The 13,309-nt window shown below is 38.7% G+C and overlaps 1 protein-coding gene across 9 annotated transcripts in view; it reads left to right on the top strand.

Moving 5' to 3' along the window:
* The window catches only part of LOC122550578 (protocadherin Fat 3-like), an 801,871-nt gene that overhangs the window by 689,555 nt on the left and 99,007 nt on the right, over positions 1-13,309 (top strand). For all 9 annotated transcript variants that reach the window (XM_087988029.1, XM_087988032.1, XM_087988030.1 and 6 more), the window contains 3 exons: positions 2,156-2,545; positions 3,482-3,696; positions 11,066-11,203. In XM_087988029.1, the coding sequence (XP_087844155.1) occupies positions 2,156-2,545; positions 3,482-3,696; positions 11,066-11,203 (743 nt within the window). The remainder of the gene's footprint in view (positions 1-2,155; positions 2,546-3,481; positions 3,697-11,065; positions 11,204-13,309) is intronic.

The following is a 13,309-nucleotide window of genomic DNA, read 5'->3' as shown; positions in this document are numbered from 1 at the left end:
CATGGAAAATAGTTCACAGATCATGGGACAGAAACTAAGGAAATAAAATAGTTAAGTCAAACCTGCAAATTGACAGGGAAGGAAACTGGATCTGATTTTTGAGTAATTGCAAAGTGATGTTGGTGAGCAAATGGAATTATGCTTTGCTATGTATTTTGAATTTTTTAAACTCTGTTTAGATAGCTTGGTTTGATTTATTCTATTTTTTCCTTTGTGCCACTAGCTTCTGTTTTAATGTTAAAATAAAATCTTCAGTCTGGTGTGCTTATTTTTCAGTGTTGTACTGGCACTTCCAATTTTTTTAAAAGTATGATCTATCAAGCCAGATTTCATTCTGGGATCAGTGGTAACATCAACTAGGATCAAAGCAATACAGTAACTAGTAGCTTTGTGACTGCAAATATCTCTAATTAAAGGTCAGAGTTACCAACTGTTCAACTCTCTAAATATCAATGAACAAGTGCCGTTATATGTCATGAATTTCCTCAGTGTTCCATAGTTTGGGGGGTTTTTTTGAACATTCATTCCCGGGATGAGAGTGTCGCTGGCTATGCAGCATTTTTCGCCCAGCCCTAATTGTTCAGAGGGCAGTTAAGAGTTCAACCCAATTACTATGGGTCTCGAGTCACATGTAGGCCAGAGAAGTAAGGATGGTAGTTTCCTTCCTAAAGGATATTAGTGAACCAGATCAGTTTTTCTGACAATCAGCAATGGATTCATAGTCACCATTAAATTCTTAATTCCAGATATTTATTGAATTCAGATTCCTGGGATTTGAACCCAGGTCCCCAGAACAAGGTCATGGCAATACATCTGTAACCACCACTAGCCCATCTCTCAACAAGATCTACCAGAATGGTCCTGCTGAACCCGATTACATTCACATAATTCCTGGGCATGCTTCATAGCTTCTGCTGCACACATGCTACAGGGCCAGTGATACACAGCACTCTTGGCTGTGTTGGGACTGTAGACTACTTGCCCTCTGATTAAATAGGAAGCCTCTACTCAAAGAGTAGTAGGGGTGTGGAATGGCCAGCCTGGAACAATTTTAGACTGGCTGAGGTTAAGGGCATTTAAATGTGCATTCGATATACATATGGATAATAAGAAAAGGTGTAGGTTAGATGGGCATCAGATTAATTTCACAGGTCGGCACAACATCGAGGGCTGAAGGGCCTGTACTGCGCTGTAACGTTCTATGACTATGTCTTAAGATGGACTTCTTACATGTAAGGACATGGAAACCCAGATGGCAAGTAATTAACTGGCTGATTTGACATAGGTTGGATGCAGCTTCTGAAAATGGTCATGCCTGTGTAGTTTCTGGCTTTCCAGTCAGTGGCTGGAACCACAATTGTATCATTAAGTTCAATCCCTGTGCTTTCAGGATTTAATTCCACACCTGTGGAATTTCCAAGCAGGTCTGTTGCATTTATAAAATAATGGTTACCTAGTTTTTGGTTCTGTAGTCTCTTATGAGCATTCATTAATGGCCTTGCTTCCTAAACATCATTCTGTATCTGAACAAGGTGCTTATAATGGCCTAAAGTATTTAATTTATTATTAATCTCTGTATAGTTATGTAATTTATGTTTAAAATCATGTTTTGCACTTTAATAAATATAAAAATAAATGATAGTTATGCATTCTTGGATGGAATTTTGGCACTGCTAGCAAGGCCAGCATGTGTAGCCACCCATTGTTGCTTTTAAACTGACTGGCTCTTGAGGTCATTTCAGAGACAATTAAGAGTCAACCATATTGCTGTTGGTCTGGAGCCACATGTAGTCCAGACCAGTTAAGGATGGTAGGTTTCTTTCCCTGAAAGACATTAATGAACCAGCTACATTGTACATGGTTACGTGGTTGCTGTTTGGACCAGTTATTTTCAAACTTTCACCATCTGCCATGGGAGATTTGAAACCATGTCCCAGAACATTAATTTGTAGCTCTGGTTATTGATTGTGGCTGTTGATTCAGCTCAATGTTGTTACCTCAGCATAGTATGATACATAGTGTTACCTGTATCATCTGTAATTATTATTGTGAAAATCTAAACAGCAGTGTTTCTGGTTACTGATATGGTGTAAAGTTTGTCATTGAAGTTCAACTACTGTAAGAAATACTTAAAAAGTATTCATTTTGTTATTAGGCCCAAACAGCGACATAGAATATGTACTTGTTGATTCTGCTGATGGATTTTTCTCCATTAATAAGTATTCTGGAATCATCAGTCTGGAAAAGGCATTGGATAGAGAGCAGCAAGCATTATACAATCTCACCGTCAAAGCTACAGATCAAGGAATACCATGGAAACTCTCATCCTTCACTCCAGTTTCTATTATTGTGTTGGACATCAATGATAATCCACCAGTTTTTGAGAGGCGAGACTATCTAGCCACAATTGCAGAAGATACAGCTTTGGGAACTGAGGTTTTAATTTTGTACGCTGCCAGCAAGGACATTGGTGCAAATGCCGAAATTACTTACAATATTAAATCTGGTAATGAACATGGAAAATTCAAAATTGATCCTCAAAGAGGTAACAATAATTCATTCTGCTCTTCTTTCATACCGAATCAATTTACAGTGTAATGTAAACTGTAGAAAATGTTTATAGCAGCCAATTTTGAGATATTAAATATTAAGCATGTTCAATAAATGAGGAATGTTCACTCCCCAGATGTTTGAAACCCGTAGACATTCTATATGAAATACATTGATTTTTCACCAGGATGTGCATTTGCATATAGAAACTAATCCAAACATCAATATTTTGATTATAATACTTGGTATTGAAGCTTTTGAAAATTTTTTTACATTTATAATGGCTTAGAAGTTTATATGCACATTTTCATATAAATAAGCATGAAAGACCATTTGAGACAACATTTTCAACTTCACTCTAATTCTAAATTTTAATGTAATGCTCAGAGCTGTCTTTTTCTGCAAGCATTTCTAGATGCTGCTTGATTCAAATTTTATTGTTGTGTAAGTCTAATGCCCTTTGAGAAATACTTTCACTGGAATATCCAATTTACTACTAAATTAATTTGTGCAAGTTAGCTTCTGAGTACATACCAGTGTAAGGAAAAGATTGTATTCATTGAGACAATATTATTAGCATATGCAGCCTTACTTGATGGCAAAAGTATCAGAGAGTCCATTTCAGAAATCATGATATTCCCATTTTCGAGTTGATTGAGGATTGGTACCAGAATTGTCGGCACATAAGGAGTGAAATTGACCTTTGAAACTAGTCAAAATGATGAATAATGAATCGACAGACCAGCTTATACCCCACCCAATTTTCTGTTTCATTGACTTCAATTTAATTTTACCATAAATTTCATTCCAATGATAATCACTGTTGTTGATGCCATCTTGGTTAAAATATGACATTATTTGTTTGGAATTATTATTTTCTGTGTTGGGTTTAGATTTGCTTGACCTTTTTTGAACTTCACTTCAAACACAGGAATTATTTCTATAATTGAATATCTCGACTATGAAACTTGTAAGGGTTACTACCTTACAATTGAAGCCAGAGATGGAGGCTCTCCTTCACTGAGCACATTCACTACAGTAAATGTCAATATAACAGATGTCAATGATAATGCACCAGAGTTTAGCAGAGAGATATACAATGCTGTTATCAGTGAAGATGCATCTGTTGGAGACTCAGTTGTTAAGGTATGTCTTTTTATTGATGCTTTTTGCTGCACTATACTTCAAGACTCTGGTGAAGAAAGATCCTTAAGTATCATGCTAGTCTGCAGTTACAAAATAGATTACTGGGAAAGGGAATTTTGTCATCAGACAACAATAGTAATTACTAAGAATGTAGGACTGCATTCATAAAACATACTTTTCAACTTTACTTTTCCCTCAATAGTTGGGGATAGTGCAGATGTAGAAATGCAATCCATCTCTTTTAATTTTCACTCTTTGGAAGCTGCCACCATAAATTGCACCTTCACTTTGGGGACATTTCTACATGGCTTTTTTCAGCTATCCTGCTATTTGGAACTTTGTAGATCCCAGCAAACAGAAATAAAGTAGCACTCAATTATGTATAATTCAAATGTCATTTGACCCTGGGCCAACCAAGAATAACTTTTGTCCAGTTCTCCATTTTGGACAGGCTGTTTTCTTGTTCATTATCACAGCCCTCCAAAATTCCAGAATGTTCATGCATTGCATAAGGCTGTCATATCAGTACATCCTTAATATTATAATGGCTTCATGCCCAGGTTTTGGGATATCAGTGGTCTAAAAGTGATTACAGGAAGTTCTGTGCCACTATATTTTCCACAGCACCATTGTACACCTGCTGTCTTTAAACTGTACAGAACAGCTAAAAAAAAAAAATTCACCCAGCATCTCAAGTGTTATGGGGAGCATAATGAGATAGTAAGAGCATTCTGTATTATCAAACATCAGGCTTTCTGCACATTCAATCAGGTCAGTACAACCAAACACCCAGAGACCACTGGTGTTTCAAGAGGTCTGTCTTATTGGCTGCCAAGACTGCACACACAGGCCTTTACAGTAAAGGTAGAAGTCACATGAATATGGTAAGTTAACCAACACAATATCTCCAAATATCTTTATTTTCCAAGTTCCATGCTGTATCTTTTGTAGTTACAAATTGTGCAAGTTATCTAATATACATGATCACAAAAAATATATAGTTCATTAACAAAATTCCAGTCATTTAATTTTTGTGAGTTTCTACGCATACATTGTGTATATAACCTTTAAATTGTGCATGTTTCCGAGAGGTATGCATATTGTTTGCTGTTTGTCAGGTATGTGCTCATTCCTAGGATGGTGATCCCTCTCTAGGGAGTGTTCTTCCAACCATGATTACTGCTGTTGCTGATCCATTTCCGTTGCTAGGGAACAGTGGTCCTCTGAAACTGACAGTCATTCTGTTCTCGATGTGGGAATGAGATTACGTTTTGCCAAGCAGTTGTCTACAGTGAAGGAACAACTGCTCTATAGATGTCTGTTGTTGTTGTGATCTACATTCATGTCCACCCTGTAGGACCAAAGTAACAATTGCCCAACATTAGTCCTAAGTGATCTTGTGGGCTGACTTCTACCAAGAGCATTGAAAGTTTGCACTCTGTCTGACTCTTCAATACTCAGCTCTGGCATTGACTTGGCAGTTTTATCAAAGTGAAATTTGTTTTTCTATAATTTTTCCTTGATTTTGTCACCCACATCTGGTAGAAATTCTGGCTTCAGTAGTTTTTATTATTGGACTAGTAGTTTGGATGTGACATGACACTAGATTTTAGATAAAACTATTTTCCATGACTTCAGTGTTTACATTTTTCCATTCAAGGATTGCTGGATCTTTTCATTTTAATGAAGTCTTGATTTCATGATTTTTCACTGCACTACAGTCTTTCCATTTGACTGAATGTGGAGAAGCTGGTGTTGGACTGGGGTGGACGAAGTTAAAAATCACACAACATCAGATCATAGTCCAAGAGATTTATTTGGAAGCACTAGCTTTTGGAGCGCTGCTCCTTCATCAAGTAGTTGTGATTTGACTGAAGATAGTGTGGAGATGATGTATGGCTTGAATTTTGCAATCCTTCATGAAGCAGCTGAATTTTTCATTCATGAATTGGGGGCCACTGTCACTCATCACAATGCGTGGAATGCTGTAATGACTGAAGTGCTCCTTCATTCATTCTTCAGTTTCACTGGTAATCATTGAAATTAGCTGATCAACCTCCCAGTTGTCAGAATTATTAGATTAGATTACAGTGTGGAAACAGGCCCTTCGGCCCAACAAGTCCACACCGACCCGCCGAAGCGCAACCCACCCATACCCCTACATTTACCCCTTACCTAACACTATGGGCAATTTAGTATGGCCAATTCACCTAACCTGCACATCTTTGGACTGTGGGAGGAAACCGGAGCACCCGGAGGAAACCCACGCAGACACGGGGAGAACGTGCAAACTCCACACAGTCAGTCGCCTGAGTCGGGAATTGAACCCGGGTCTCTGGCGCTGCGAGGCAGCAGTGCTAACCACTGTGCCACCGTGCCGCCCACAATTATAGCCAATGGTAATACATAATGAATTCTGTGAATGCGGACAGTTCTACTTTAAGCTTTATCCATGGTCTCCCTGGGATGTCAGATGTCATAAGTGGCACTTCAGCTTGCTTAGCTTGGGATTCATCATGTACACTGCACTGACTAAATCTAAATCACATTGCTCCTGTTTGGTCACTTCTCTTAGTCTAGCCTCAGTTCTTTGATATACCTCATTCATATACTTCAACATATATTTTTTCTTAGGGATAATGACTGTACTTCATTTGCACAATATGGCACTTGGAATATCAATTACTGCATGCCCATACACACCAGCACGTGTGTTGTTGATACTTTCAGGACATCTTTTCATCAACATTTCCTGCAGCATTTGGAGAGTTGCATCTTTGCATATTTTTTGTCTGATTTGAACAAGACCTTTGTCTTTCAGATGCAGTGTCTCTGTTGGGTTGATGACTTCCAGAGTATGTTTAGCCAGAGCTTGCTGCATTGATCTCGCTCATTCATCCAATTTGAGATGATATTCACCAGGACTCATCTCAGTCCTGTGAAAACATTTTTGTAATCTTTTAGCTTCTACTTGGCAGTCAATTGCTTAATGGCCTGCAAAATGCTGTGAATCTCTTTTGACATACTTAGGGACACTCATCCACGTATTGGACTTGCATCATTTGAGATGAATGAAATTTGCTTAATGTCAATCTGGAACTCTGGATCATTGTTCTTAAGACTGCAATGGGCTGTTGGCTTCATTTGTTCTTTTGGTATGAACATCATTCTATTTTATAGCATCAACTTCACCTTTAAGGGCATCATTTTCCAAGTCACACTCTTAATTACTTCATATAGATCTGCAAAGATATTTAATACAATACAATGTATCAATCTAACACTTCATATGCATTTGATGCGCTCCTTCTGTAGTCGTCATTGAAACTGTCAAAAATTATTTATCACCTTTAGACCTGATGATTCCATTCTGCTGTATGATATAATACAATTCATCAGAATCATTAACTGATATCTCACCAGTAGGCAATTCTATAGGTTTGGACTCCTTCTTTCTAGCTGAGCACTTGCATGCAAAGTGATTGCCTTTCTCTCAGTTAGAGCTGCCCCCATGCTGGGTGAGCTTTCATTTTTATGTAATTAGTTCTTCCTTTTTACCAATCTGTTGTTCTCATTTGGCTTGGAATGTTTCTTGGAATATGTGTTATCTCATAATTGATTATTTCAGAGTGTCAGTTACATTTTAATAGCTTTTCTAAAACTTTCTTTCACCTGTCAAGGCAGAAGTGCTGTCACAGAAGGATCTCTTATGCTGAAAATAAGCCTACTCTGATGAGATCATCTTTCATTTATCTGAACTCTCAGGATTCAGCCAAATGTATCAGTGCAGCCATTTATTGATCAGTCCTCCTTCCCAAGAACTCTAATATTGAACATGTCTTGTGTATATATTAGATAACATTAATATGGAGTCCAAAGTCGATATTCAAAGCTTTCAAAATCTTTCCTTATTGACATTTCTGCTCCTGAATGAGACTTGGGTTGTATTGTGGCTTGTGGCACTCTTTTCCCAACATGGATAATAGGATTGGAGCTCTTATTTGTGCAGGTTTTCTTCTCATTAATTCTGTTGCTATTTCATTGTTTTGTTAATGAGGATAGAAAACATTTCTAGTTCTGTCTTCTATCTCCTTTCACTTCCACAGCAGCAGAGAGAGGAAAATTCTTAGCCATGTTCATTTGTCCAGTGATTCAAAGTTGAGAACTTTTAAAGAAATTTTTCATTTCTGTTGTTACATCTGACTGGGGAAGTGCACTTGAAATCAGGCTTCATTTTTCCTGGACTCATCACAAAAGTTAAATATTTTGTTTCAAAGTACATAGAATTCCTCAATCTACCTGTCTTTGAGATCCAGGTTGATGGAAAACACAAACAATACTGTACTTAACAGTAATGACTATTAATTAGAAGTGAGTAGACACTAGTAACAGATAACCAATGAAGTTCTACTTCTAAAACTCATTCACTTATAAACTCCCCTTATACACAATGTACACGCGTGCATCCACGTATAGAAAAGAAATGGATATTTAAGGACAGGGAATACTGGGAAAGCAGTTCAGTGATTTCTGTTCACTGGCTCTGGTGAAATGGTTCTTCAGCTGATCAGAATGCTGCTTCTCAGTCTTCCTTTTTTGGATGCTTCGACTAGTTTTCAAGAGGTACAGCATGGCTAGTTCACTTATAAAAGGTCTCTGACTTCTTCACTTAAAGTCACAGCTTGCAGCAACTGCTGAAGGAATGATAAATTGGATATATTCAGGCTTAAAATGGCTTTTACTGCAGAGAACAGTGAGAGTTCCTAAGCTGGTGGAGATCTGATGACTTCTCTTTTTCTTGTGCACAGCCCCAAGCTTCTACCTGAGAGCTTGTTGGCAACCAGCTGGCCTTTGCCATTGATAACTGATTACTTATCTATAGACCAATCAGTTTCTTGTTACAAACCAGAGCTCCATTTGCACACAAAGCTTCAACCCATCTACCAACGTCACTTTACTGATTCAACAAGCAAATCTATAATCAATGCTTACACTGAATGCCAGGTTACTTGCTATCAAAACATTCATCAGTCCTTGGTTTTTAACAGTTTTTTTCTTCAATTCAATCCACAATTAAAAAAGCATAAAAATAAAAATGCACAGTTTTAATATTTTTTATTTCAGTAAGTGACTACATTAAAGCTTTGAAAATCCACATATTTTCAGCTGAGCATTCCTTCCTGTCTTTTCTACAAATGGAGGAACCTCGATTATCCGAGCGAGATGGGCGGACAGTATTTCATTTGGATAATTGATTATTTGGTTAATTGATTCATTGCCTTTCCTCTGGGGCTCAGAGTTTTCTGTTATGTTCGCTCCCCTTTCAGGACACTAGGCAAGCCTCCGTCAATCCCCCACTCCATCCAACCCCATCTGCCCACACAACAGTCCGCTGCCCAACCCTGTCCAACACAGCTTCCTCATCTGCCTCCACAAATCAGTCCAACACCATCCCCTTATCCACGACCCCAACCCTGTCCAACACTGCCCCCTCATCTGCTCCCCCAACCCTGTCCTATACCACCCCATCCCCCACCCATCCCCAACTCTGTCCACCCCATGCACACCCCTTTTAACTGCAACGTTTTGACAGGTTCCACCTTTGCCCCGTTCAGGACAATGTTGGAGAGATTATCTAGGGAAGGGAGTTTAGGGTACACCCCTGTGTCGAACTCCAGGGAACATGTGGAGTGAGAGAGCGCGGGCGGTCAGTTATTTGGAGACAGTGCCTGGGCTCCCATCGATGTCCAGGATTGTTCACAACAGCATTTCAGTAAGCCGAGTTCACTTTTAATCATTGTAAACAAAAGACGCGATCAGTGTTGGAAATCCCTCTTTGATGTAATGTTTCTATCGGGACCTTGACATCTTCTTCGGATAATCCGAAATTTGGATAATTGATATTCGGATAATCGAGGTTCCTTGATACTTAGCTATCTTACAGCTCTGAAAATTCACCCAATCCTAGTGCTTGACTCCTGAAACAAGGTTTAAAGCAATATGTTTTATTGGCTGACAAGACTGCACACAAAGGCACTTCTAGCAATAATAGATGGTTACCCCAAGCCAGCCAATACGTGAAGTACAACTCTACTTCTCCCAACAGCTAGGAACTAGACTAAGGCAAAGTGTAAATTATGCTTCCAATTATTTGCAGTTGGTAACCACCTTCTATTGCACCACATTATAACTTAAACTCAAACAAACTTCAATTTTGAGCCCTTTTCCCCCGTTCCCTGCAACAGCTCTATAATCTTGATACTACCATCTTTATCTTGGCACTGTTATGCTTTGGAAGCACTGTGGCTGGAAGACTATTTGTATATTGTAATTTCAAAGTGACTCTGCATAGATTGTATTTATTTCCTGAGAGCAGACTGTGTCACAGGCTGCTATTTGTGCAGCTCACAAAGGTTTCTTTAATTATGCTAATGAAGAACAAAAACAACACATTCTGTCCTCGAAGAATTGACAGAGTTTGCACAGCACTGCTTTGAAGTCACACTTTGCAACAAATAATTAAGGAGGAGAAAGTGAGGTCTGCAGATGCTGGAGATCAAAGTTGAAACTTTATTGCTGGAACAGCACAGCAGGTCAGGCAGCATCCAGGGAACAGGAGATTCGACGTTTCGGGCACAGGCCCTTCTTCAGGAATGAGCAGAGAGTGTTCAGCAGGAGAAGATAAAAGGTAGGGAGGAGGGACTTGGAGGAGGGGCGTTGGAAATGTGATAGGTGGAAAGAGGTCAAGGTGAGGGTGATAGGTCGGAGTAGGATGGAGACGGAGAGGTCAAGAAGAAGACTGCAGGTCAGGAAGGCTGGAGGGATTCGGCTGAGACAAGGTGGGGGGAGGGGGGATGAAGAAACTGGTGAAGTCCAAGTTCATCCCCTGTGGTTGGAGGGTTCCCAGTCGGAAGATAAGACGCTCCTCCTCCGACCGTCGCGTTGTTGTGGTTTCGCGGTGGATGAGTCCAATGACCTGCATATCCTCGGTGGAGTGGGAGGGGGAGTTAATAATTAACCTCATTAACTGTAGCAACTACACTCTCCCCTCTGCTTTCAAAATCTTCCTCCAAAGCAAACCTTTTAAGCATGCCTTTGGCCAGCTCTCCAAAATCAGGCTTGGCATCTGTTTTACCACTCAAACTAAGATTTTACTCTTTAACATGTTTCATTAGGTTAGAGTTATTATAGGAATGGAAGTTGTATTTGTTAATATATCACTGCAAGTATACTGTTGGCAAGTACTTCCATTTTCATTTCTTGTTTTGAATGTAACATCAATGACTGATTCATTTCTGAAGTTTGACCACGATAGAAGTGCTATTTCTTACTGAATTTCTCAATATTAACCTAGAGTTTATTTGCCTAGGTTCTGGCAGAAGATTGCGATAGTCAGATCAATGCACAGATTAATTTTTCCATTGTGAATGGAGACCCAGACAACTACTTCAATATTCATCCAGTCACAGGTTTAATCAAGGTCAAAGAGCGACTTGATAGAGAAAAAGTAAGAAAACATTGATCATAGAACCTTGTTTTACCATCCTGTTGAAATATTTCCAATTTAAATTGTTCTGTTCCTTTCAAGGTAAACGTGCTGTGTGAATAGTATTGATCCTTATAGATCAATGTTCATTTCAACACCTTATGTTAGCTGAGGTTAAAATTGACATTCTGCATTCAGCCATTACATTTCTAGGCTACCTACAGAGAAACTACAAGCAAAATTCATTCTCCTGGTTTCTGCAAAGTGCTATTCCATTGATGCTTTTATGTATTTAAGTTGTAATTTAATGTGACTTTCAAGATGTGAAAAGCATAAACAAGCCACTTGGCATGCTGAGGTCCCCCACATGATTATATTACTGTAAATAATTGAGCATTTGACTAACAAAATAGTTACGTTGCAGTGCAAGGAAAAATACAGTAAATGCATATTTCAAAATAACAGGTCTCTGATTTTAAGCCAACTTTGAGTAATTAATCAGGACCAATCAAGGAAAATGAGCATTAGCAGAGATGAATGTACATCAACGATCAGAAGTATTACCCTTCCGGAACTCTCCTCCAAGAGTAGAATACCTTCCTTTACCCATCATTTTATTGTCAGCTGCAAAGAAAATCTGTGGTTTCTGATATCAAATTATAGAATAATAAAACCAAACTACAATCTCTTTTTGATTCACTCTTGACAGCAAAAAGCATCCCCACACTCCAGTGCAAAGAAGAAAACTGATGATCTAACAGTAGGAATGCTGTTTCAGATTAAGATCCAATAAGATATAAGGAGAAATTATTTCCTTCAAAGGCTTGTGAATCTGGAATCTCCGAAGGAGGAGATAGACAAATTTTAATTAGTAACAGGTTGAAGGATGAACACGAAAGTGAAGTTGAGGCTGAAATGACATGAGCCATGATCATATAGAATAACAGAGCAGTGTTGAAGGACTGAACTGTCTACACTTGCGCCTAGTACTTATAGTTTTGTGTTCTTATACCTTGTAAGCACATTAATGTTGCATTATTCAGATGAAATATGGAACTGAGATTTTGTGTACCAATTCTGAGAAGCAGTGAGCTGGGCCTTCAATAGGGAAGTTACTTCTGACAAAATGGATAGAGCCAAGATTACTACAGGGCCTCCAAAGAGCTGCTTTATGGCTATTAATGCAGCTTCAAGCTGCCTGTTAAGTTCTTCTTAGCAGTTACAGGAAGACAGATTCACGGTTATACCATCTTACATCAACAAAGGTGATTAACAAAGCAGTTCTTAAAAGTGAAGGAGAGGCAAAAAAGATTCAAGTGATCCTAAGGACACTACCCCCTTTCTGTTCCAACTTGATGACAGATGATAGATGCCACCTTAAATGAAGTCTTGTCTTTCGGTCGAAAGATCATGAAGTTCAAGTCCTATTCCAGGATGTGGTTATAATATTTAGGTAACAGAGTATCTGGAAATGCTGATTTATTAATGTTGTATTATTCTGATGAAATATGGCACTGAGATTTTGTTTCACAATTTTAATGAATTTAACAATCACAGAACTATTGCAGGCCATCCAGCCTGTTGTGTCTGTACGGTACTCCATAGGAGCAATTTCCTGAGTGTCATTCACCTGCATTGACCCCCTGGGTCTGCATATTCTTTCTTTTCTGATAGCAATTTAATTATTAATGAATGAATCCACTGATCCTGCCTATGACACATTGTTAGGCAGATTCTTAATGCTTGATGAATCAAAACATTTCTTTTCCTCATGATGCCATTGTTTCTTTTACCAGTCACCATAAATCTGTGTCCACTTTTTCTCAATTCCTTCACCAAAGGAACAGTTTTTTTTCCAATCTACTGTGGTCAAACTCCTCATGATTTGAATACCTCTATCAAATTCCCTTTCAACTTCCTGCAGGAAAAATAGTCTCAGCTTTTACAATCTAACTGTGTAACTGAAGTTCTTCATCTCTCGAACGTTCACTCTGCACTGTCTTCAGATCTTTCCTAAACTATGGCACCCAGAACTTGGGCACAAGTTGAGGCAGAACGGTGTTCTGTACAATAATATAAAACAAAGAACTGCAGATGCTAGAAACCTGAAATAAAAATGGAAATTAC

This window comes from Chiloscyllium plagiosum, unplaced genomic scaffold, assembly GCF_037043375.1.
Source record: "Chiloscyllium plagiosum isolate Xiang-an unplaced genomic scaffold, Cpla_swu_hap1 HiC_scaffold_6, whole genome shotgun sequence".
NCBI classification, from domain to species: Eukaryota; Metazoa; Chordata; class Chondrichthyes; order Orectolobiformes; family Hemiscylliidae; genus Chiloscyllium; species Chiloscyllium plagiosum.
The sequence above is the reverse complement of the archived record's forward strand: the minus strand, read 5'-3'. Positions and strand labels throughout refer to the sequence as shown.